This window comes from Haemaphysalis longicornis, unplaced genomic scaffold (assembly GCF_048455015.1).
Source record: "Haemaphysalis longicornis isolate Haplotype H1 unplaced genomic scaffold, Haemaphysalis longicornis Haplotype H1 scaffold_33, whole genome shotgun sequence".
NCBI lineage: Eukaryota > Metazoa > Arthropoda > Arachnida > Ixodida > Ixodidae > Haemaphysalis > Haemaphysalis longicornis.
The window spans coordinates 1,838,064-1,863,366 of record NW_027526346.1 but is presented as its reverse complement, the minus strand read 5'-3'; the positions used below and the strand labels follow the sequence as shown (position 1 = coordinate 1,863,366).

General features: G+C 45.5%; 1 protein-coding gene across 2 annotated transcripts in view; it reads left to right on the top strand.

The window, feature by feature from the left end:
• LOC144177875 (A-type potassium channel modulatory protein KCNIP1-like) overlaps window positions 1–21,082 on the top strand; it is a 238,561-nt gene extending 217,479 nt beyond the window's left edge. The window contains exons 3-8 of one of the 2 annotated variants that reach the window (XM_077705455.1): window positions 13,436–13,563; window positions 14,076–14,145; window positions 15,642–15,695; window positions 17,077–17,355; window positions 18,420–18,482; window positions 18,672–21,082. In XM_077705455.1, the coding sequence (XP_077561581.1) occupies window positions 13,436–13,563; window positions 14,076–14,145; window positions 15,642–15,695; window positions 17,077–17,355; window positions 18,420–18,460 (572 nt within the window). In that variant the 3' untranslated portion in view covers window positions 18,461–18,482; window positions 18,672–21,082. Of the gene's footprint in view, window positions 1–13,435; window positions 13,564–14,075; window positions 14,146–15,641; window positions 15,713–17,076; window positions 17,356–18,419; window positions 18,483–18,671 lie in introns of both variants that reach the window. The other variant, XM_077705454.1, reaches the window with a different exon arrangement.
• Window positions 21,083–25,303: the final 4,221 nt, after the last annotated feature.

Here is a 25,303-nt window from a genome sequence, read left to right as displayed (position 1 = left end):
ATAGGCTTGTGCAAAAACGCAATATTGCAGCCCTGTGAAGGACGATTTCACGGCTAGAACTCGAGCTCGGCTCCGTTATTATTTCTCAGTTTCATTGGAAGAAGGCATATTTCGACGATGGGAGAACTACAGTCGCTATTTAAAATAGTGAATGTATTTGTTAGTATCACAAACTTGAGAGAAATACACTATTCCGCGAAACTATATCACACCACCAGAGGTAGGTCGCACGCGTGTTAAAAGAATAGACGCTGCACTGCCCCAAAGTCGCAATTACAACTGCCACTTGGCTTGAAATAAATTGTTCTTGGAAAAAAAGAGAAAGACAGAAGGAGAGTTCGTGTTTAAAACCAATTTAATACAGACATTTATGTCATGTTAGTGCAGCTTCCTAAACTTTGTGTTACACGCTATCCAACTAACAAAAGTTGGCTAATTGGATAGCGTGTAGATTTATACTGTGTTCTTTCTTTTCAAGGTTACCGCGAAGCCTTTTAAAAGTGGCCGGGAAGAATAAAGCAAAACAACGAAATTCGCTACAACTGCTGCGGCCGCATCGTGCCGTTTCTAACGAGTTCAGTCATTCGTATCCGTTATACAGGCTTTCATTTCCATTACCGTGCGTCGCATTAGAACGGGCCGCCAAGCTTTCAAAGACGCGACGTTTCTTAATCAGGCAAACACGGGCCTGGCCTTCATTTAAGTTCATTAGACGCGCTGTGGCGTATCCTGTCGCCGTGTTTCCATCCCGCGCCCTTTAGTAATTTTATTGCACCAGGTATTTCGCGCAGACTCTACGCCCAAATAAATCTGCTGATTGAGATGAAAAAAGTTGGACGGCACTCGGCCGTCTCAGCTGGGTTCGCCGAGAGTGGTGCGGCGAGCTCGAGTTTCGAAGTAGGTTTAATGGCCCAGGCGCCTTTGTGTGCCCGCTGCCGAGTCCATCCGCCTAATTGAAATCGGTCTCTCTACGCCGTCAGCCCCCACCCACGTGTCCGCCCAGGGGTGCTTCTGTCTAACCACAACCTCCGCGCGTTAAACCTGAGCGTGGTTAACGTGATCTTCTTCAAACCGCTTTACTGTGTCTGCCTCGTTACGGTTGACTAAGCCGCTTATTTGGCTCTGCCCCTCCTCTCCTCTTAGCTTCGGTTCATTTCGCGAACCGAATGACGCAATCCGGCTGAATTGGTGAAGATCGCTAAAAGCGAGAGCCTTTCGTTGGGCTTTGGACTACTGCCGAATATTATTCAGAATAATAACGATGAGCATGATCGTTATAATCGTGGTTTTTGTCTTCACTATTGGCTACATGATGGTAAGTCTTACGTTTTTTTATTTAGGGTAACGAGTACCATGCAGGGCTGGACAGGAATCGTCAGGGATACAGCAAAATGCATTAGGTTGTGGAGCTATTCACGATTGCTTTATCCCTGCAGTACTCTGAGCGAAGACGATGACCAAAGAAAAAGTGGGCGCCAAAAAATAGAGAATCCGTTTGTGCAATGCCAGTACTGTAGCTGGTTCTGCCTCGTAAACATATACGGACATGCATCCAACAAATACGCATGCTACAGCATTCTTACAAGAACACACCAACTGCCTCTTATTTAAAATGTAAAATTATTAAAAACTGTCTCTTATTTAAAATGTCTAGTTTTCATACTGTCAGAGGGAAAGATAAATAAGTGTTGTTTTCCAGTTTTCTGAACATTAACGAACGTAATTCTGCTGTTTTGCGTACGCCAGCTTTTGACCCGTTCAAGTTTGACCTATAAGAAAATGCGCAACATAAGGCAATGTACATGTGGTTAGTGCACTAGTCAATGAGCGGTTGTTAGCGAAAACACTTGGTATCCAGGATGAGTTGTAATTTACACGACGCTGTCATTGTCTCTCACAACGCGAGGTATTGCAGTTAAGAAGACTCTACCGCCGTCTGCCTTCTTTCTCCGGAAACATTGGGACGACCCCGAGCAATGACCGACAAACTGAGGCATTTCTGTAACGTAGACAGTGCTGCCGTGAGCTTCTCGAAGAGCCCCAGTTTCACCCATTGCCACTGGCGGCTTCTAAATCTTTCAACTCCAGAGAGCGCCATGTAAAGCAGCTCTCATTGGTCGCACAAGCTGCCACGCTGCAAATGGTCCGTAAAGTTTATTGGTTGCGGTCTATAAAACCATTTCCGTTAGCGACCGATGGGGTAGAAGTTAATCTCCATTCCAGCAATGCGTCGGAAGCCAAACGTGGCTGCGATCAATCGTTCCCTCTACAAAATGCTCCCGAAATGTTTTGCATCGCCATTCACGGCGAGCAGATCGGTGAACTGCCGTTGATATCCTAATTAGGAGCAGGCTTTATTGGTTGCCTCATCAAGACGATAAAAAAGGCCAGTCTGCGTATCGCATCGGCTAAGATTAGAAACGCGTGGAATTATTGCTGCTTATGTAGCCAATAGACTAGCATGAATATCGGTAGCGAGAGGAGACGAAGCCCTAATGCACGCTGATTTTCCAGATGTGTTCCGCAGTTTCGCGCGAGAGAAGTGCCCACGTTTTTTCGGGAAACAGGTCATGCATAAACTTGGAAGTCCTTCATATAGCTAAGCACCCTCGCCGCGCGCACAGACAGGCATCACCTGCACATATGAACCTCTCGGGGGCCCGAGGCTCCGTTCTCCCGTAATTAATGACTCACGCTGCCTGGCGTTAATTGAAGCGTCGTCATTTCTCCAATAGTTGATTCATTTTTCACGGCTGGCCCGCCGCACGGGCGCATACTTCCTGCGTTGCCGTCAGTTCCTCGATAGCGGCGAACAGCCGCGCGACAGCTGCGTATTCACTAGATGCGTACGTGGGAAGTTGTGTGCACTCTATGGGGCCGTGCGATTCCATTCAAAGGGCGCTGTGACTGCTGGCATTCTGCCTTTTGCTTGGTTAAACATGGGAAAGTTGTGAGGGAATAGGGGAAAGAACACAATATTTCCGACCACAGGGGGAGAAATTTATTACAATAAAAAAAACAGTAGATGAGAAAATCTTTAATAAGCCGGAACTTCGGTAACGAGCTGGGCAATTGATTTCCAGAGGAGTATGAATAGACAACTATGACGATTGTACACAGGTGACGGCTTCTTTGCAAATACGATAATCACCATCCAGCTTCTGTTTCTGCGTCTTTTCCATACGGATCCTGCGTGTTAGTGCAAACTGATACGTGCTCATAATCATCACTATTATTGTTACCTTTATCGTCCTTGTCGTCGCCATTATCACCATCACGGTCATCATGATTATCATCATTATCGTGGTCGTCGTCGCCGTCATTGTCGTCATGTTGATGCCTACTACAGGAATAATGCCACTCCAAGGATGTCCCACGGCTTATTCTTCGCTATTAATTACTTGTACATACATACATACATACATACATACATACATACATACATACATACATACATACATACATACATACATGCAATTTCGAATACGCACAAACGATAAATCATGGCAGCTGGCTCAAGCAGTACCTCTAGAATTGAGCTTGGTGAAACGAGTTTTAATTTTACCCGCGAGCGTATGTGGCCTAATTAACCTTGAACACTTGAGTAGGCGGGTTTGTGAAACTCAGCGATAAATTTTAGCAGGGTGCCGAGAATAAGGTCCGGGGAAGTGCTGTCATGGCGAAATAATGCAGATAACTGCGTTGTTGAGATGGGATAAAGACAAGACAAATTAGTTGATGCAATAAGACCAACAATGAGACAATCACGAGGGCACGTAAGCTCTTATTACGTAGTCAATGTGAACGCATCAGTGTAAAATTTCCAAACGAGTTTTTTCGTCATCATCATCATCGTCGTCGTCGACGTCGTCGTTGTCTGCCTTCACGCCTTTTTCTTCCCTTCGTTACTGCCACAAACCCCGTTGGCCAACCACCTTTCTTTCGCCTATGTCGACACTTAACGTTATGTGTCAGTAACCCTCAGCGCTTGGACCTTGTAAGCAAGGTCAAAGGTCAAACTCCTTGTGTATCTAAATGCGAGAGCCGGTGAGCGATGTTTAAGCTCAAAGCGTAGCGCTAAGCATAACATCGTGTGAGTACGTATTCGCCTTCGCACTGCTCTCACCCTATCTGTTGAGGCAGCGCCATACGACTGCATGTTGCGGTGGATGCCGCATGACGGCGCTGCTAACTTGAAGCCGGTACATAACCTGTTAGCATTGATAAGTAAATGGTATATTCAGCGGGAACGTACCTTGCTCTCGACTAATGAATTCTATTGTAATTAGCGTGCTCACATAGCCCCGTGAGCCTCAGTACACGTATTCAACTCGAAATTTTTAAGTCGAAGGCCACAATGCATTTAATGGGTCTACTTTTCACCTAATCCACACAGCCGTAGTGGGGTTGTGGATGTGTGCTTGTCTGGCATTCTGGAACACCTGGGTTTGATTCCCATCTAGAACTCAAATTATCCTATCCCCTTTCTAACTCGATTTATTTCCATTTTTTTGCACCGTCTTTCATTTTGACTGCCACGTCTCGTATTCGAGGCCCCATTTTCGAGCCACCGAGTCTTGAGTAATTATGCAAACAATGACGGCAGAAGGAGATAGAAAGTACGTCGAAGTGAAATGGCGTTTGACTTTGTGAGAGGACCGGGTATTTTAAATGCAGAGCATTTTAGTAACTCACGATGTCACCCGCGTTGGCGTCCGTAGTCCGCATCACTACGTAGTCCGCACCCTACACTATATAAAGAAATAATGCCTTCCGGCGCCAGGTTTCGATCCCACAACTTTGCGGGCGGAACGCAAGGTACACGGCACTTTACCGACTGCTCCACGGAGCCGACACAGAATGGAACGTTACGCACGCGCCTTATATCCTTGACTCATTCAACCGTCGGCCACAGGTGCGCCCTCTCCCCCGCGTCCTCCTCGCCTTCTCTCCGCTCGCAACACCCTCTCTCGCCGCGTTCGGTTAGCGTTGATGTGGTGGCGCGATTTCGGCATTGGATTGGATTTCGGCAAGGGCATTGGATTGGATTCGATTGGATTGGATTGGATTGGATTGGCTTGGCTTGGCTTGGATTTGGATTTGGATTGGGTTGGATTAAAGTGGATTGTGTTGGATTGTGTTGCGTCATAGCCGCGCCACGTTGCGTCGTAGCCTCTCCACGTTGCGTAATAGCCGCGGCAGGGGGTTCACGGCACGTTTCACGTTTCACCATCGACTTCATCGACAATGTCTACGCTGGAAGACAACAATTACAACAACAACAACCAATACGTAATCCATAAGACTTGCAGGCACGCCCCCCGCGGAAATGCTCTGCATTTGATCGTGCCCCTCGCGAGGGGGATGTTTTGATTTTTTATTATTTCCCGCCAGTTCCGTTCTGGCTGTCAACAAGCTAATGTAGCTAGCGGCCACTCGTTAGACTGCGCCACTCTGAGAACATTTTTAATAGGCGGTACTCACGGGATCCGTCATGGTGCGTGTATCACCAACTTAAGTCTAAATCATCAAAACAACTTTAATTGATTTTCTCATCGCTGCGACTGCGGTACGCATTCTGATGATGGTAAGTGATGTAGGGAGTAAGGACGTAAAGATGCGTCTACCTGTCGATATTTTAGCCGTGGGTGATTCAGACCGTTGTGAAGGAATTAGTCAGCATGTCCTAATGTTTGTTTACCTTCGTTCCACGTTCGACCCTCTTTAAAGCCCACTCCATGTAGAAATGGTTAGACCCTTTCTGTACGGCGGTGCTGAATGCCACCTTAGCAAAGTTACTGATCTCAAAAGGCAATAGCGAACCGAAATGTAAAACGTACAGTTCCGTCGCGTTGTTACTATCCTTGGTGTTACACTTCTTCCAGTGGCATTTTCATGCCGGCAGTGGCTCATTTTTCCCCAGGTAGGCTGAACTCAAGTTGCTCTCCTCAAGGGATTCTGCAACACTTCCGATAAGCGCTTTCACCCTCTCCTTCGTGTCTGGAAGCATAGTGAAAGCAGCTGGACTGCGTGATTCGCTCGTCCCAAACAACCCGCCTTGCGCGTCTGCATTTCTTTTGTGCCTTTGTAACACTAAACTGTTTTATTCTCGGATACACAAAGATTTCAGTGACGTCATATCCGTCAAGTAAATGACGCCAGTACAACTAATCAAGCGGCCTGTAAAGGGTGCACCCCAGCACACAGGGTCTTCTTGCGGGGAAGTACGTTATATTTTGGGTTGTTCGTTTTCGGGTTTTATATTTTATCAGAAAAACTTTTTATGCCGGTATACACGAAGATTTCACTGACATCATATCCGTCACGGAAACAACGCCAGTACACCTTTGCCGAAGCGACCCGCCAGCAGGACGTCGCTCTACAAGCACACCCACAAGACAGCCGCCGACCTGAAAATCATGCTCAGCTGCAGATTTCGCTCCATATTTCACTTTTGTGTTTTACCGATTCCTATGACAGAGGAATCAACCACAGTTTTTTTCTAAAGTGGCTATCAAAGGTGTTTTTTTCTTTACCTGAAAAGAAGCCGGTCAATAGCTTCTTCATTCCTACAATGACGTAGTTTGGGCGCTTGAAGAAGACCAGTTCGGCAAAGAGAACAATTTATATTGTGCACGTTTCTAAGTTACCTGATGGGCATATAGAGCAGCAATTTTCGGCTGAGGTTCTTTGGGACCCACTTTTCTAAATACTTAATGTGGTCATTGACTACGTTACGACAGCATCTAGGATTTCGGAAAGAGTTAAGAAAAGTTTTGTAAGGTCCCTTTTACTAAAACGTAATTAGGCTCATGTGGTCGGGAGGATGCTGGCTCAACTTACAGGTCAATAGATAGGATCGACAAAGAAAAGGCTTCAATGTGCCAAGCCACACTTTTTTACATACAATGGGCGCCACGGCGCATTCGCAGTAGTGACCTCCAGTGATTCTTGCCGCACTGTGCTCCTCGGCACATCGGGAAGAGAAGTTATGATCATGCTTTAGCAAATGCTTCAGGTTAATCATAATTAGGTATTGCACTATGCAGTGGACATCTTTCGTGTTTCCGGTGCAATGGTCCACTTCTCAGAAAGCTGTGTTCAGACACCGCGGTTTTAGCAACGGTCGTGGACTGCGCTTTGCCTTCAAAACCTTCGTTGCCCTAGACGCATTTTCTCAGCAGAGCAACCGTCATCGTCGAGAGATTCCGTTTTAGCCTCTTTTCTTTCACCCGCCCACCTTTCACGCTCTTTACCTACATTTTAAAATAAGGGGTGCTCAAGGCAATTCAATTTTTCCACGTCGCACTGCTCGCGCGCCATTCATTGGAACCTTTCGTTACTGCTAGACTTAGTTGGAATGACGCCACGGGGTCTCAACTCGGGCGCGAGCTTTTTTGTATGTTTTATTCGAAGTATTATTTTGCACCCCCCTCTTTTCCTTTGCTATCGCAAATGTTAACTAAACGTATATTTTCAATTACAGGAGCACTGCTAGTGCAACCCATGTTTTGATGATGTTTTGACTCAGATATACCCCGTTATTTTATTTTTGCTCAACAATTTCGAAAAGTAAGTAGAGTTTAGTGTATAGAAAGGTGTGGCTCTATAAACTTATTGTTTGAGAATGTTTATAATGTTTGGCCAGGTGGCTGAATCGAGGGACAGGCAGACAGACCGACCAAAGTTTTTGAGTTTGAGTGACCCAAGAAAAAGTATCGTCGTTGTACTGCACAGAACCTGGAACTCCCAGTCGAATCAACCTAGAGGGCGAGCGAAACCAAGATGCCCCATCTACATCTCCCTCTCATCCCCTGAGCAGTGGAGGGCTGTCTAACGCGACGAGCGAGCTCCTAACATTTAAGAGAGCGGTTGTATCCAAAACGGCCCGTGGATGGGCCGGAAGAGGGCACTAGTCCTGCAAAAATGTAGTTGCCCCAAATGAAGGCCTCTCTCCCCTCATTTTCTGTTTTCGCTCTGGTCCTGCGTACTTCTGCGAACGTCGTAGCAGTTGTTCACGCTTTAAAGCGAGGACATATTGTTACGGGAAGCGCAAGTGGAGAGTACCCCACAGCTCGAGAAACCCACTGCCGACGACGACAAAACAGTGGGTGGCATGGCCTCGTTTCTCGAGCTACCATGGCCGCTACTAAATACATCTCATCGCCCTGTGACATCATGTAAATACAACGCTTCACTATCAACAATCCCTCATCTCATCTCTCCTGCCGCCACATAAAAACACGATTGTGGGGGCTCGGCGAGGTGATGTGCACATCTTGTACTGCATGTGATACAACGCCACCCTTCATTTTTTTAAATGTCTGACAATTTCTTTGTCATTTTGCTGTACTCTTCGACTTACGTACTCTTCGACTTACGACTTACCCTGAAAGTGTTGAGCCACGCGATTATGACAGTCTGTTTTACGAGGTGCAATGGAAGAGCGGAATGCTAACCGCTGCGGTGGTCCAGTGGCTAAGGCGTTGTGCTTCTGAGCCCCAGGACGCGTGTTAGATTCCTGGCTCGGCATCTGCTTTTATGATGGAGGCGAAAAGCGAAAACATTCGCGTGTTCCAGATTTCGGCGCACGCTGAAGATTCCCAAGTGGTCGAAATTAATCCGGAGCCCTCTACTATGGTGCGCCTCATCGCCAGTGTAGCGTCAGCGCGTTAATAATCAATCAAGAGAGAATGCTGGTGATAAATGACACTACCCACGAGAAACTTGTGCTGTGCATCTCTGTGCGTGTTTCTGTACTACTTAAATGCACCTTAGAATGGTAGCTAGAAAACTCGCAATACTACATAAGCTTCATAAAAGACGCCATCTACCGTCGACGGTACCGCGGGGATGGGTTGGGGGGGACGTGTGGGATGCAAATCTGGGCCGGCGAATATTTCAAGCGGGCAGTGCTTAAACGGCTTCAGTCGTTCTCGGACGCAGTACCTCCTTATAAAATCGATACGAGAAAGAAACTACTTTCTAATTGTGTTTGTCGATCTGCCAGTGTAAAGTGTCATGGCCAACGATTTTCCACGCTTAGTACCGCGTGTATAAGCTTTTGTATTTTGGATTTTCCGGTATCGTGTTTTTCGCACGTGAGACATGGTTCAAAAGCTGCGGAAATTCCCAAAGTTATGCTCAGTGCATTACCTGCCTGGCTCTTGCCTTCTGTGTTAACGTCGCTAGAAATTTTGAAGGTCTACAAGCCGAATCCCCGTCTGCGAGCCGCGACAATACAGGGCCACAAATTTACACTTTCAATGCAGGAACGGTTTAGCATGGTGCTTCCATGAATGAAAAGTAGCCCCAGGCGATATCGAACCCACCGACCTCCCTGCCGCCACGACTTCGAGATAGAGTTTATTCCGGCACGATACCCTTGGGATAAGATACAAACGGCGTAAAGCCCAGACATTCCGCGCAAAACGAGTACGAAGGGAGACAATTGACGTAGAGTATATCAACGTCCAAGTATGTTCGAGGAAAGTATGTTCGAGGTTCGAGGAACGTGTACTCTGACGAGGGCAAAGACATCTATATACCACAAGCGCAGATTGTGCTAACATGACGATTCTTGATGATAATCTGTGTTGCTTGTCGCAGAAACGCTGCTCCTGCCTTGTGGGGTTGTATTATATTTTGTACTTGTTAAGTTTACCGTGCATTCACCATCTACATCGGAAATATCTCCAGGTTATCTCTTAAATTTGTCACGTTTATCTGCCTTGAGCAAGTGATATTTTAGACGGCGGAAAGAACATCCAGGCATGATCCCAAATTTGCCAAATATTTTCCAAGTTAAAAAGCACCCCTGCTCGTAATATTGGTGGGTTTCAACAAACAAACTCCCTCATTGAAACAATACGTTTTGTATCCTAAATGCGCGATTCCGCGGAACCGTATCGCTTTTCCGTCAAACTTACAAGTGCAGCCCATGGACTCTGTGCAAGATGCCTCGAGGAATGTAAGAGGCTCATCGCAAAAGTGCTCTAAAGGCATGAACTCGGCGCAAACAGTGGATTCCGGTTCATCTGAAAAACGTCGGTTCTGCAGACTATGCATAAGTGATAAGCGGCGGTATGTGACTCATGAAAGCCAGGCAGCCTGCCGGTTTGGCCGTTTATGCTCAATGACGCATTCGCTCTTATTCGATAAGGGTAAGGGATTTTACGGATAAGGGTAACGGAGTGCGTACAACCATCACGGCAGGTACTGCGGAGTCAAGATGTTTGAAACATAAGTTAGGAAAGTATGCGTAATTCTGCCGAAGCATTTTCTTCAAGACTACATAAAAAGGCCTGCCCTTTTTTTTACGCTCCCGTTGTCATGGTGGACAATTTCTGAGGAGAAGTACGGAAGCAGTATTGTGAAATATAAATAACAGACATCTGTTTTTCGAAAGCTGACTGCTTGTGGAAGAACCAACAGACGGAGGAATGTCCAACAATTATTTTTTCTATCCTTCAGGCGAGGACTTTAGCAATGATTACTTAATTTACTCAAAAGTCTGCCTTCCCGGAGGCCGAACGGCTGCGCATTCTTTTGATAAGCACAGTGCAGGATTTCATCGCTTAAGGCCAGTCAACTCTTTCCGTATATACTGCATGCAGTTTGTATAAAAAAGGCAATACACTGACCAACATTAAAACAAAATTGACTGATCCCGAAACGTCAGTTTTGTTTTAACACTGGTCAGTCTCCCGCCTTTTTTTATAGAAAAGCCTTTACCTGACCAGACAGTCTTCCGTCGAACTCTCGACTACACTGCATGCAAGTATCTCCTTGCGTCAGGAACGCTAGTTTTGTGCCTTCATTCGTTTGCTATATTTGTTCGCCTTTTCAACGTCGTTCCGTTTTCTTTTTTCCGCATTCTCGCGTCCATATACGTCGCTCGGCCCGGCCTGTCAGTCCTAATTAATGCCGGCCCGCTGTCTCGCGATCACCGCTGTTAATTGCGCCTCTCTTTCGTCGACACAGGGCGCGTTTCGTTTATTCTTCCTCGTTGATCTCTCTCCTGTCTGCTATATCCCTCATCAAGCTTACAAAGAATCAGCAAACTCAATGGGAGCATTCCTGATATAACATTTGGATCTCGTATTGCTCCGCGTAGCGTAGCCGAGTGGCCCACTTACGTCAAGGTTTAGTGCGAGTACTTATTACTGAGAAAGACGGAGACATTACTCAACAAGCCATGCAGAGACAATGACTGCTTCTGATGATGCCCCACCCCGCCACCATAGCTCTGCCGTAACCCTTTCATGTTACATGATGGCACGTGTATTCAATGTCTAGCCAGCTCTGCCAGAACCTTGAGAATGTTCATCATTTCTCCTGCACCGGACTGAAGTATGGAGTAAAACGGGTACTGAAGCCGCCTAAGAAAGAAAACAATTATAGCCATTCCACTCAATGTGACAGCTGTCGGAAGTGCAGAGCAGTGATTCGCCTTAATGGACTGTAGCGCCGTTATCCGCCCACTGCTATATTCGGTTACAACTCAAGAACGGCACCACCTCATGTAGTGTATCACTCCGCCAAAGCGCCGGACCCGTGACGTCAGTGCGCGCGCGTTTAGACAGGGGTTTGCTATGAACGGGTGATATTGTCTGCCTTGTCTCACGCAGTTTGTTTGTCGTCACTGGAGTCTTTTATAAGCATATTAAGTCCAAAAAATCACGGGAACGGCTCACGCCATGTTCAAAATATTCCCAGTAACGCCCTAGTTGCGCCGCGCGGAAAAACATCCGGCTACGGTGATAAGGCACAGCGGCAACTTCCGGTGCCGTTCTTAAGTTGTCACCGAGTATACCACCCAATGCAATTCAAATTTCCCGCCTTCGCAGTGTTCGCGCGCCCCCTGTCTGAAACTGCGCAAGCCGAAGTTTTGTTCTTTCTGTGCTTGCTTTTCCTCCAGGACGTGCCGGCGTTGCACTGCCACTTTTTGTCGCTTACTACGGTAAAAATAAACCCAACCAGCGTTCCTAACAAAATGAACAGGGGCGCTGCCGGTTAATTACGTATATGTTCCCTCAAAGGTACATGCAGTTTTCTTTGCGCTAAAAAACGGGGAGATGTATGACAAGCGCCAGCGGTTCACCAGTTTCGAATGCTTACGACTAAATAAACTGCTTCGAAGCCTTCGGTTTACGCTGCAACGACAGCCGCTACGACGGAACGCCGTGTGGCTTTACTTGGGTTTAGCGAGCGAGCTACGACGACAAGGCCAGCCCCTATTGTTCTCTGCACTTAAAAGAAACAGAAAGACGGGTCGCCTTTTCCCAACCGAGAAATCGCGAGCTATCGTTACTGCTCGGGCTCATGAGATCAAAAGTTCTGGACATTCAGGTCGCGAAATGGGCATTTCCTTTTTCAACTGCAGGAGCTTCCTGGGTTTTATTGCGGGCTCACTTTTGGCTCATTCCCTGTTCCGTATGACTATTGCTTCATCACGCCACTGTTCAAGATGTAGCACCTCATTTGTACAGAAACAATCCCGTTATTTTGAAACAAGCTGCATGTTAATGGTTGTAAGAAACAGCCGAGAGCAGAAGCCCGAAGGTTGATAAAGCGGCTGATTTTCGTCGCGCGACCTTGATATCGATTGGCTTGCTCGCGATTGGCGAGGCGAGACACATAATTTCTAATTTGTTCGTGGCATCATTAGGACTTTCTTCCCCACGCTACTTGTTTACGGTGAGCTGGTGTTACCAAGTACACCGCCATCGATGGGTACTTGCCCCCCGCTGTCGATATCTACTACACGTAGTTTTTTTTTTGTTAGGTCACATTTAAATTGTAGTCGTTTCGATGAGTTTTTCACTTTTGTGGCAGGAACGTAACATCGCAGAGCTGAGATCATGCTGTGTCATTGTTTGCGCACGTCTCAAAATTTATTACTCCATTCAGAGCTTGTACTTTGTGACTGCAGCGCAAACCAGCCATATATTTCTTGCGCACTTCTGTTTGAGTTTGCTCGTAGACCTGTGTTTATTACTTAGTTGAACTTCTTATATACTTCAAGGATCTCTACATTTTCCTTCGCTCATGTGTGAAAGAGCGTATAAGCTTAAAAAAAGGATCTTATTATTAGGGCGTTAAAAAACGCCCTATTAATTCTTAATAGATGTATAGCGCAGAAAAGACGAAGGACTTCAAGAATTCACGAGGACAAAGCGCTATAAGCTTGAAGTCTGTTAAGCTTTAAGTGTTTCAAGCGCTTTAAGTCCTTCGTCGTTTTTGCGCTATAGTTCTCTTAAGTATGACCGACCACCTAGTCCAACAGCGTACCTAATAATACCTATTAATTCGTTTGTTTCTATTAGCTGATCCTTTTTCTAGAGTGCGCAAAAGCGCGCTTTCGTTTTTTGCCCGAACGAAAGCGAGTGCTCACTGAAGCATTCCCTCCTCTTTTCGTCCCCTTTTTTCGCAGCCGACGACCCGGTGGAGGAGGTCGAGGTGGCCGCAGTGCGGTGCCAGCCCGAGCGCATCGAGGACCTCTGCAAGGCCACCAAGTTCTCGCGGCAGGAGCTCAAGTTCATGTACCAGGGATTCAAACAGGTGCGGTTTGCTCGCTAGTGCACATACTTCATCCAAATTCTTCAGGCCATTGATCTTGGAGACCCCAACCATCCCTCTGCTTCAGTGCGTGCGTGTGTGGGTGTGTGTTATTATGAGTATGGCTTTTGTTTGTCTGCGTATGTGGACAATACATTATTCTGTGGTGGTATTCGATGTATTTTCGGGCATAATTCCGCAAGGCATAATTAACCCTAGTTTTCGTCATTTACTGCTACGTTCCTGTACATAACTGTTGGCTCGTTCATGGGGAGGTCGTCTAGTGTGAAAAATCAGTTGGAAGTAAATTAGGTTCTTATAACGTATTTTTCGGGTTTTGATATTCTCGCTTCGTTTGAGCGTGATTTCTGCATAAGGAAAGTTCGAAGCCAGTTTTTAATGTTTGTATTAGACTCAGCCGTATGATACTCGGCCGTGGTGACCGATTGTATTAGACTCGGCCATGGTGACTTAATTTCTGCTGTTCATTCTTGTTTTTGTGGTTGCTGACACAGGTTTGTCCCACTGGCGTGGTCCACGAGAATACTTTCAGAGACATCTACGCCCAGTTCTTCCCCCAAGGAGGTAACGCTGCTGCACTTGGATTATTAACTTTCATTTTAATTTCGCTGCTGTTTGTATCGATGTATCAAAAATCAATATTTTTGTGCTCGAAATGTGTCAGTGCAATGTGTCCGATGTTATGCCACATGTTATGCAACTCGAAATGCGTGCGATGTTTTGCCACAAAAGAGCGGTTTGTCCCAACTTGCGCGCAATACTACCACTAAATAAATTACGCTAGAAAAAAAATGGCATGAGCAGTGTTCATGCGAGGGGTATACATGTTCCTTCAAGCTTTAATTATTGCAAATATGTCCAGGCATTTGGGTGCGGTCAACTGTCCGCGCAAACGTTTCTGCAAAGGGATTCTTGCTCCGAGCCCTGCTGGAAATATTAGAATCTCAGCTGCTGTGGTGGTGCGTCTCGTCAAAAAAAATTACAAAGAATGCCGCACGCATGGCAATGGCCTTCTGTCAAATAGCTTCAGACTTATTAGGCGTGGTAAGCCTCGTAAGCATGTAGTAGTCGTCAACTACGACTAAATTAGCCAGGTTCACCAAAATAGATAACCACCTCGCAATGCACGAGTAACGTATAACCTTCACTCGTAGTTTGCATTTTAACATTCCTTCTTATCCAACTGGGGACAAGTTGGTTATGTAAGAATAAGTGGGAGAGACAACCAACAGGCGACCCAGTACCTTAGCCAGGAATCTACTTCGATTCTTTGTTAAGCCCTGATATTAAGCTATAACAGGGCGAGTCGGCACTTACAGAGTACGTTTCGGCTCATGACGTTCAGCGCTTAAGTTAAGCATGAGGAGAGCCGCGGACCGGGGTTTTGTCTCAGCGAAAGATGCAAGTAACAACCAACAGCTGAAATGTTGTAGAGCACTACATGGATACAAAAACCGCAAGGAAATCTTAGCGCGCACTGCGCTCTAGGACTGGGCTCAATGGAAAAAGCTGCTTCCAAAAAGAAACAGGAAATCAATCACATGGCTAAAAACAGGTATAGCTAGTAGACATGATGTAATTCGAAATGGTGGTTATCACAGACATTATGCGTAATAATTGGGATCCTTTGAACAGCGCAACAAATTATAATTGAAATCATGCTGTAAACTCCTGAATTGTGCAGAATTTGTGACCAGTTGGCTCGGTATAATTTGCGGAAGCACAACATGACAAAATTAATTTCAAGCGTGGTAGTTACAACCAAACTGAAACAAATGAAAAAAAAAGTACGTTACACTGAGTAAGAGTCGTAATTATTGACATTTTTTATTTAGTAGACAAGTCACTAAATGGGTAGGTTGGTAAGTAAGTAAGTAAGTAATTTATGGCGTGTTATTTTCCGAGGCATCATTAAACTTGCATGAAATGGCCCGCATTTGCTCGCCTGTTGCGCAAACGAAAAACGAATTTTTTTATCGCTTATCAGTGCTGCTTTCGTGCCAATGTCCTACTGGCGTGCAGTAAAAAATGGCGGTGTTTTTTTTTGTTTCCATACGCAGACGTGAGCCAGTACGCGCACTACCTGTTCCAGGCGTTTGACCAGGACCATAACGGTACAATAACCTTCCAGGTTAATATGCCCTGCCTGCTTTCTCTTTCCTGTCTCGGTGTTGTGTGGGTATTGTCTGTCTGGGATAACAACGTTCTAAAGGCCCGACTCTACCACATCTGCACCAAACAAATTGACTGGAGAACTTAACGCAGTGGTCTTATGGGGGATAAATTTGCTAATGATATTGTTGTGGCTCTCCTGTTGTCCTTTCTCCTCACATTGCGTTTAAGGGGGAAGACAGACCGCAGGTAACCCATAAAAGTAACAGGATATATATCGAAGGATGTAATAAGAAGTCAAAGGACATAGAGACGTATGCGTTTCATCTAAAATACGGCCAATGGCATGTATATACATTTAAAGGAAGGGTTTATCTGATGTATTTCAAATATCAACAAAGAATATAACGATTGTGGGAATGAAAGTATTTCTATGGTTTGTTAGGTAAATGAATAATGCTAACAATAATTGGTTAATACGCAATGTGAAGCGAGGGTGCAGACGACCGCAGACCAGCACTATTACAGTGTAAAACACGTATTATGTAAACATCTGAATGATCTAGTAAGAAAAATACATATTGAATGGAGTAAATGATTCCTTTGCGCGCGTAATTGTTCATAGCGTAGATTACTAGCCCCAAGCATATAGGCACAAAAACATGGTCATAGCCAAGAACAACGCCCTCATAAATGGCAATGTAAATGAATAGGGTCAGTACACACGCAATCAGTATTCAACTAATATCAAGAAGGCGCTTATTCCAGTCGTTTTAGAGACTAAAGGGCAGACTGTTATGCCGACTTGTTCCTAACGACAAAGACAGCACCGTTTTATTTCACGAGTATACATGAAGTTGCCTAAGGCGATTGATGGATGGGGGTCAGCCTTGCTCGAACAAGACGTAGCGTAATGTTATTTTTACCGTAAATTTGTTGATTATTTCCTAATTGCATGAAATAAAGAATTAGGTGCAGTGAATAAATATGGCCTACCCCTTATAACAGCGGTTGGCAACCGGTTAAGGATTCCTCGTAGCGTTCAGTGGACGTGGAAATACCTATTATGTTGACGACGTGGAATACCGATAAGTTGGAGCACGGAAAAAAGCACAGCGACACGAGCGTGAGTTTCGCCTTTCCGCGTCTTATCTTAGCGCCATTTTACTTTGGCACGTACCAACTCCCCCAGCGGAAACTCTCCTGCACTGTTACGGTGATGAGAGCTATGGTGTTGATGATGATTGCAAGTACTGTTTTGTATACCATCGGGTTGGTGTGCGTTTATGGGATGTGTCTACGCTCAACGCCCAGAGATCTTCGCGAATCGTGACCATAGCAACCAACAGTGACGTCTTCCTTGGGTCGGGGTTCCGTCTGCAGGATTTTGTGGTGGGCCTGTCTGCGCTTTCTCGTGGTGCACCCGTGGAGAAGCTCCGGTGGGCGTTCCAGCTGTACGACCTGAACGGCGACGGCATCATCTCGCGCGACGAGATGACGGACATCATCGTTTCCATCCACAGCCTGGTGGGCGCCCACCACCACACTCACCCGACCAGCGCGGGTGGGGGCGGTGCCTCCTCGGCGGGAGGCTCGGGAAGCGGGGTGTCGGAGGACGACGATCCGCACTCCGTCAGGGACCACGCCAACAGGGTCTTCCAGGTACGCAGTGACCGGATAACTCTCCAAGACCTGCGGGCTGGACGAGTAACGGAGCTCTGCCGCAGTCATGAAATATTATGTGCAGAATTTTAGTGGTAATAGGCGTTACGAAGTGCGTTGAAGGAAAGGTTATGCAATGAGCCTCATAATGAAGTAGAATGAGCCAAAGCAGAAGTAACGCTTAGGAACAGAAAATTATTATCGCATATAAGGAAAGAACCATGAATGGAGCCTGGAGGATATCGTAACTGAAATTTAGGAGGAAGAAGTGGGCTTGGCTTGGGTATGTGATAATGAGACCTGGCAACTGGTGGACCATCATGGTCAAAGATTGGCTACCCGGAGACGGGCTTGCAAGTAGAGTGACACATTACCTCGATGGCGATATGAGATAGACAATTTGGAGCGAAATAATAAACTAGGGCATTTCAACACACGACTGGCTGCAGAAACGTGGGAGGGGGCTTAGAAGTGCAGTGGACCCAAGCAGGTTTAGGATGACGGTGGCTCATTTTCGGTCCTCGCATTTTCTGTCACCTGGCCAGCCTAAGAAATTTGTTTCCTAAGTGGCAATGCATCCTGGACCGCATCGCGAAAAAATTCGGGCAAGGAGGCAATACCAAACATCTCTTGTTTTTTTTTTCTAGACGTGCTTTGGCTTCGAAATTGGTGTTACATATTGGAAGAACTCTGATTAAAGATTGTGTGGCATCGGTGCTTCTTGGGTGTTCCGCTTGGCTGCGATCGGTTCGACGCTGTATTTATATTTGATGTTTTTGAGAACTCGGCTGACATGGTTGAAAACACAGCGGCTTTGCACCAGTTATGCTTCAAGTATAGGATGATATGTAATTTTTATTTTTGTTGACTCTCTACTGTTTATCTAAATGAATAGAACACTTTGTGCTGCAAGGAAACCATTTTAATCAGACTCCTTTCTGAAGTGATTGTGGCTAGGTAAGTTGCCACGAGGCTACCAAACAGGTTGCTTTTATGCGAATATGTGCTGAATGTGGGATTCGAAGTTGAGTTTTGTAGCAACTTTCTTTTATACCCTCCTGCAGAAATTGGATCTCAATCAAGATGGAGTCGTGACCATCGATGAGTTCATCGAAACTTGCTTGAAGGTACGTTCTCGCTCAAGAACTCGCTGTATTAGAAATTGCAAAATGTTTTGTAGAGTGTTCTATATTCAACGGACATCAGTGCCAAATGGCGAAATCCCAACGTTGCACACTGAACCACTGTTCTCCCATAAGTTGATTTCATTGAACCTATGCGATATCCTAGCGTCATTCATTGGTTCATTCATTCAGGACGAGAACGTGATGAAGTCGCTGGCCATTCTCGACACAGTGCTATGACGTACCAGAGACCAAGCCGCTTCTTCATGGTGGAACCTGAAGGGTGCGTGTGCGAACTTTCGACGCGTCCCGACTGACCATTCGAGGTGGCCAAAGCTCGTCACGTCCTGACCTGCTTACGCCATCGACGGCCACCGTTCGAGTTGACCGGCCCCTCTCTTTCCTCCAGCCAGAGGAGGGTGCCCGTCGGGCCCAGTGTCAAGAACCTTTCGCCGCTTCGGCTTCAACCATCGCTAACGGAGTGCCATTAGCGGATAAGGCTGTAGGCACCTTTTTCAGGCCCTGCGGCCTTCTAATAGGCCTTGGCGTGCCCGTAACTCCGCGCATCAAGAACTGCGAACAACGGCGATCCATGGTCCATGGAGGAGGGTGTGTTATCGACGTGCTGTATATGAAGGTGCGCGATGGCGGAGGAACCTCCGAGGGGGAACGTTTTCAAACGGTCGACTGCTCACAAGCTCTGTTCTCAAAGCTTTGTAGTGGAGCTTTCCATGTGTAGAGGGTTTGTGACCGCCGCATGGAACACAACTAACATTTATACGCAACAGAATCAGGATGCCAATGACACTACTGGCATGGAAAGCTTCGTTTTCGAGCACCATGCGCTTCGATAAACTATTTTGTTTCATTTTTAAAAGCGTATGTTTAAAGTAGAAGGAGATGAGATATTTTGCTGTGATTGAATTTTAAAAAGCAAGGAAAACTGCTTTTTAATTGCAGCTGTAATTTCCTGTTGGGGTGGAAGCCTTGCAAGAACAATGTAAATGACTATGATTTTTTGATTATGAAGAAAGGGAATTAAGTATACATCCGAACATGCTACCACAGCAGTGAGGACCTATATTCGTACATTACGTTTACTTTTTCGCTCTGAAGAATGCCTTTCAGCAAAACAGCAAGGTTGTGCTTATTGGAAAGCTGGTCTCACTGTGATCAGCGCAATCCAAACTAAGTCGTCAGGTCGCTTGTCGGGCCGTCTGTTAAGAATAGCGGGGCTTCCAAAGTATATATTATTTTGTTGGGATTATATTGGCACTATCGCACTAGTCATTTCGTACAACTCCGGGTGTAGTACTTTAAAGCAAGAATTAATGGCTTTTCCATAAGTACTCATGGTTTTAGTAGAAACCTAGTGCACGGAAAACTAACCGGAACGGCTTTGGAGATTTTAGTAGTACAGAAGAAGTAAAAAGAGAACCGGTAAAGCTTTTTCGTGCTACGCTTGTGAAATACGATTAAGACGTCGTGGGACACATTGCTTCTTCTTTCAAGCTCAACTAGCGATGGGCTTGTGTCGAAACATTTGTTGCAATCTTCGGTACGCTTTAGAGTTACACTGAAGCCAGTGAATCAACCAATGATTTCACGAGTGGTATAATAAATAATCAAGGGAATTTTCCTGCACAGTCCAGTAGCAAATACAAGTTTAGCAAATGTTCTTGATTGTCATAAAAAGAGAAACGTGTTCTACAACCCCTCCCGCCCACCCCCAATTATTTATGCAAGCTTATATTATTACAATTTCCCTTTGCAAAATATTAACTTTTCCATCACGGTCTAGTACTGAGTTCGCAAAAAATTTTGTTATGCATAATTACAGAGTGACAGTTTTTTTTTTTTGAAAGGGAGAAACAATTTATTTGGTTTAACTGGTCATTCAGGGAAACCGAAGTTGCTAGATTTCAAGGACTCAAACTCCTAAAGAAACAGATTTTGACTTAATTTCATGGTTCTCTAGTCGCAACAGAGGTGCAATGCCAGTAGTGACAGCAGGAAAAACTCGTTGAACATCTCCTGGCAGAACAATTATCGGCATATTCTCTTGTGGTCGTCCCTGTAAGCGACACATACACGGTAATTTTGATCAAAACGTTCGAAGGTAATAGTAAAGAACACGCTTTTTTCATCCACGTTGCATCATACACGAGAATGGTCTCGTTGTTTTTATCAGCATTACGCACGTAATATGTTATCCGTTCGGAGCTTTCACGACGAAAACTAAACTATGAATAGACGACGTGGCTCTTAAAAATTGATCAAATATTGCCGAGCTTCGTGGCTGCACTTTGGCAGCAATCGTATCTAATCACGGGCATGTCATCATCATTTCTACGCGCAATTTTGTCGCCTGGCAGGTAAAAGCAAAATTTTAAGGCGCCGTTATAGGTTCCATTCAGAACCCTCGTCACACATAGCGGCATCAACTGCGTAGCTCACGATTTCTCGTACTCAACAACAAGCGAGCAGGGGAGTAATACTAACGCACCGGAGAGCTTCCGGCGGGGTTGATTTCACGTGTGGTCTAACGTGATTGGCTGCGCGAACAGTTTTCCGTGACGTTGGGAGACCACATGAAACATACCCCCCCCCCCCCCCCCCCCCGGAAGTTTTCCGAAAACCCATAGAATTCGGCCCCTAACGGACTCTCATTCACTTTTACGCCGGGAGCGGCCTTGCAACATGCTTGGGTTGTGACGTATACAGATTGTCCGAAACGAATGAACAAACAGAACAAAACGTCCGAAGTGGATACGTGCGGCGCTTGCTCTGTCGTCCGTTGTGCCAGCTGTCCAGTTCCGTTGTTATGTACACGTTTATGTGTATAGCGGCTCGTACAGTTATATTCCCTCAACACCTAGTTGACCCTTCGCGCAACACTACTGTCCCTAACCCAGCCCGCTGTCTGTCCCTAACCCAGCCCGCTGTCATATGTAATCGTGTCCCATCATTAGGCGGGCTTCAGAAAGTTGTTCCGAACTTTTGTCTCTTGCAAGCCGTTGACCTCACCGCTGAAGTTTCAGTGTTCAGTCATTGTGGGGACCAACTTGCTGTGCATTTGGGGAAGTAAAAAAGTATGGGGAAGGTTCTTACGTCTAGGCTGATCGCAACAGTCCGCAATCTGGTCTTTAAGCAATACCGATAATCTGGCTGGCGGTACGCATTCTCTGATACTACCGAAGGAAGTAATGCGGAACCGGCACTAAATATTGCTTTTTATGCACGTTTTTGGTTATTGACTCTAACGTTAATGTGTGCGGGAACGACAACGCCTGTTTGTTTGGTACGTAACTATAACGTAACTATATCCTTAACGTTCTTACACTGTTGCCCCTTATGTTATATTATTTGCTAGAAGCACGTTAGCTTACGGTTGGCGCACTCATTTGTTTCGTCTTCGTACGAAGATGCTTCACCGAACACCGCCCTGGTTTGGTGCATGGTTGGATTTCGCAAAACTTCCTAATATGTTTTTCCTCCGTTATCCAAAGCATGCTAAAATTGGACATTTGTTCATTTGCGCCGTCACTTATATTAATGGGCACACAAGTCTTAAAACAGTTAGCATAATGAACAGTTTTGCGGCGGAGGAAAAAAGATGAGGTTAGCGCTTCTTTTGCTAGGAAGATGTATGAACACAAAGTACTTTCCTTGCAGTAGTGAGCTGTATATTCAGCGTTGAATGCGCAATTTGTACTTTATACGAATTTTTGCGCTTTAAATTTTTACTATGGATTACCAACTAGCTCCAACTCACATGTTGTTGTTACTTTATTTTGTGAGTTTTGTGGCAGTGTTGAGAGAAATCGCACATAGTGTCATTTTTTCTGGCAATTATCATAGACCATATTTTGATTTAACTGGCGTCGTAAGACCGCACTGTTTTGTAAGCTAAAATATAATTTGAACATACGATAGGAGTTAAACTAAAATATGCGTGTGCGTGTACTGCAACCGCACTTATTTCATTATATATGAGTTCATGTTGGGAGGGCATATTATAGGTTCTTATGTTTTCAAGCTGTGTAACACTGCAAATTCTGCTGCATAGTTTTGTGGAACATTCTTAACGGCCCACTGCATTTTTAGACGGTGATTACTGCGTTGTTACTACCCATGCGGAAAAAAACAGCACTGTCAAAGACGACAACCACGTAGGAAGCCAACCTCTTGTAATCGTCTGTTCGCAGTTCTGTCAAAATTTAGGCAACATTTTCAAATGTAATTTAAAGAGTTCGAATTTCGAAATCACATTGAAGAAGTTTCAAAGATTCTTGTTCTTCAACATGCTGCAATTGTGAGCCATTGCGAAAGGCAAGGTAACCACGTTACGCTCCCTGACTGACACCTTGACAACACTCTCCAGACGTCTGCAGCAATGTATTAATTAAGCATTGCGTTCATCGTCTTCAAAACGTTTCTTCCTGTTCGTTTTCTCTATTTGATTGATCTCGGCTTTAGCGCCCATGTCATTACAGGTTATTCTAGAAGGTGTCGAACACCGCGTGTTTCATTCCTTGAAGGAATGTTCGGCTTTTTGCTCAAACCCGGGCCCTATTACTCCGAAACGTGTGGGCAGTTGCATCCACATTGTTTACGTTTTTGTTTTAAACCGATAATTACAGCTTCTATCGCAGAGCTAACAAACAGAAATGTAGCACACACAGGCGAAGGGAGGGTGCAACCATGAATGTTAAACGGTCGTCGTCACTTAACATTCGTGGCGCCATCTATAATTTTAAGAGTGTAAGTTACGTTTAGGTCAATTTTTCGGCACATGCTATCCGCGCCATGTCAGAGTTCATGAAGCACTGACACGGAGCTGATGTCCACGTTACTACAGTTTCCGCTGTTACTGATTCCGTGCCAAATTCGAGCTTTCGAAGTAAGCTACATCTCTTCTTTGGTATCGCCTCTGGAGATGCCTGTTTCCCCACGTGTAATCTCGGTCATCTCGAAATACGTTGCACTCTCTCCCGGTGGTGTATCGAACTCGTGCGCGGGGCAGGTAGAGCGGAGGGCGGAGGTTAGACGCGGTATGCACACTGGTGAGCTCGGAAGCTCCCGCGCCAGTGCCACAATATTTCCGTAGGTGTTTGCGGACTCAAACGTTGAATTTGTCGTAAGGCATTACTCAGTATTACCGGACGGAATCAGATGGGGTCTACGCCGAGGTATTTGCCACTGCTACCATTTCTTTGGTGAGAATCAACCTTGAAACATTCAGTCGACATGTATGGTACCAAAAAAATGGGATGCGGCTTACTGCATGTTGTGCTTTAGAGCATCTCGAACTCCAACAGCCGAATGCTCCTTTCGCCATCGCTCTCACCCAGCTTAGTTATTACCAGTAATTTTGCTTACGATGTTTCAGGGCGCCAGCTTACATGTGCACGACGCTTGTCACGTCACTTACTCGCCGAGAGAGTACAGCTAAAATGCTGGTGCAGGGCTGTATTTATTGCCACTACTATTGTAATGATATGAAAATAGGCTGCCTTTTTCTTTCTACCAAACGGCGCGTATCTCTATAGATCGATGAAAGCTGTGTTTAGTTGCAATGTGCAGGTCGTATCCATGGTTCTCCGGTCGTGCAAATATATCCTAAAGGTGTCGGAGAACGGGCTAATTACATACCGCTTTACACTGTGCGCGTGCTATTTTAGACGGAAAAACCTTCTTACTATTTTTCACATGCCATGTTTTCACTTTTTGGTCATTGCGTAAAGCAACTGTTAACGACAAAACTACTTCTTTGGGATCTTCAGTGGTGAAGGAAATTGTTATGTGAGCGGAGTTGCCTTCTGCTGTATTTCAGAACGAATTCATCGTACATGAAGCAGCATAATGCACAGCATCATATCCTCAGTCGCGCCCCACTATCCACATCCTGTACATCCTATTTAACTCACTTGTGACTACACTTTCCTCGCTCATTACGAGTTTGTGAAAAGAATATTTGGTCGGAGCAGCTGCCACCAATTCCAGACGCAACTGCTTCCTCTTGCACTCTTAAAAGTTGAACACATAGTGTCTTGTATACGCTGAACGTTTTTGTTGCTTCTTCGAAGATGAAGCACTTGGCAGATGGTGAAGCGAATTGTCGTGAACGTGCTTATGTACATTCGTGCCCTTGTTTGCTTGTTGTGCGTAAATCAAAGCGGAGAAAGCTGTTTTGGAGATTCCCCGAGGCGAACTTTACGCTCTCGCAGCTGTCTGCCGTCAAGGTGAGACGAGTAAGCAGTGTAAAAAAGGACCGGCAGACGTCGATGTATACGTGTACTTTGTGCGTGTCTGTGGCTCTTTATCTTATGTGTAAAGACTGTGTTTAGAAAGAGGACCGTTTTGACGTTGTTCTATACGGTTTCTGTGGTGACGGGATATATCAGCGTCTTTTTGTACGGGCGGAGCAAGCTGTAGGCGTGCACAAATGAACACACGTGATTATCAGGTTGATATTGTTGAATAAATATTTATTTCAAGAAGTGTGCGGCCTCTTGTTTGCATTATTATCGTCATTTTGACGTCACACGGCAAGCCAAAGGTCCAATTGGTGGTGTATGCTGCCAAAACCATATTTCTAAGCTCTGTAACAAGCCATAATAGAGGGATGTAGACGTTCACTTCCACACTACAAAATTCTTGAACGTAATGTTTCGCTGCTTTGCCAAAATCACATATGCAGAGCACAGTGAGCGCGACCTATGCCGCAGCTAGAACAGTGCGAAACGTGATGGTCGCAGCGAACCACTATGTTTGGGGCATTTTTCTTCATGCTCCGCCAATCGATCCGTTCGTTGGATGGG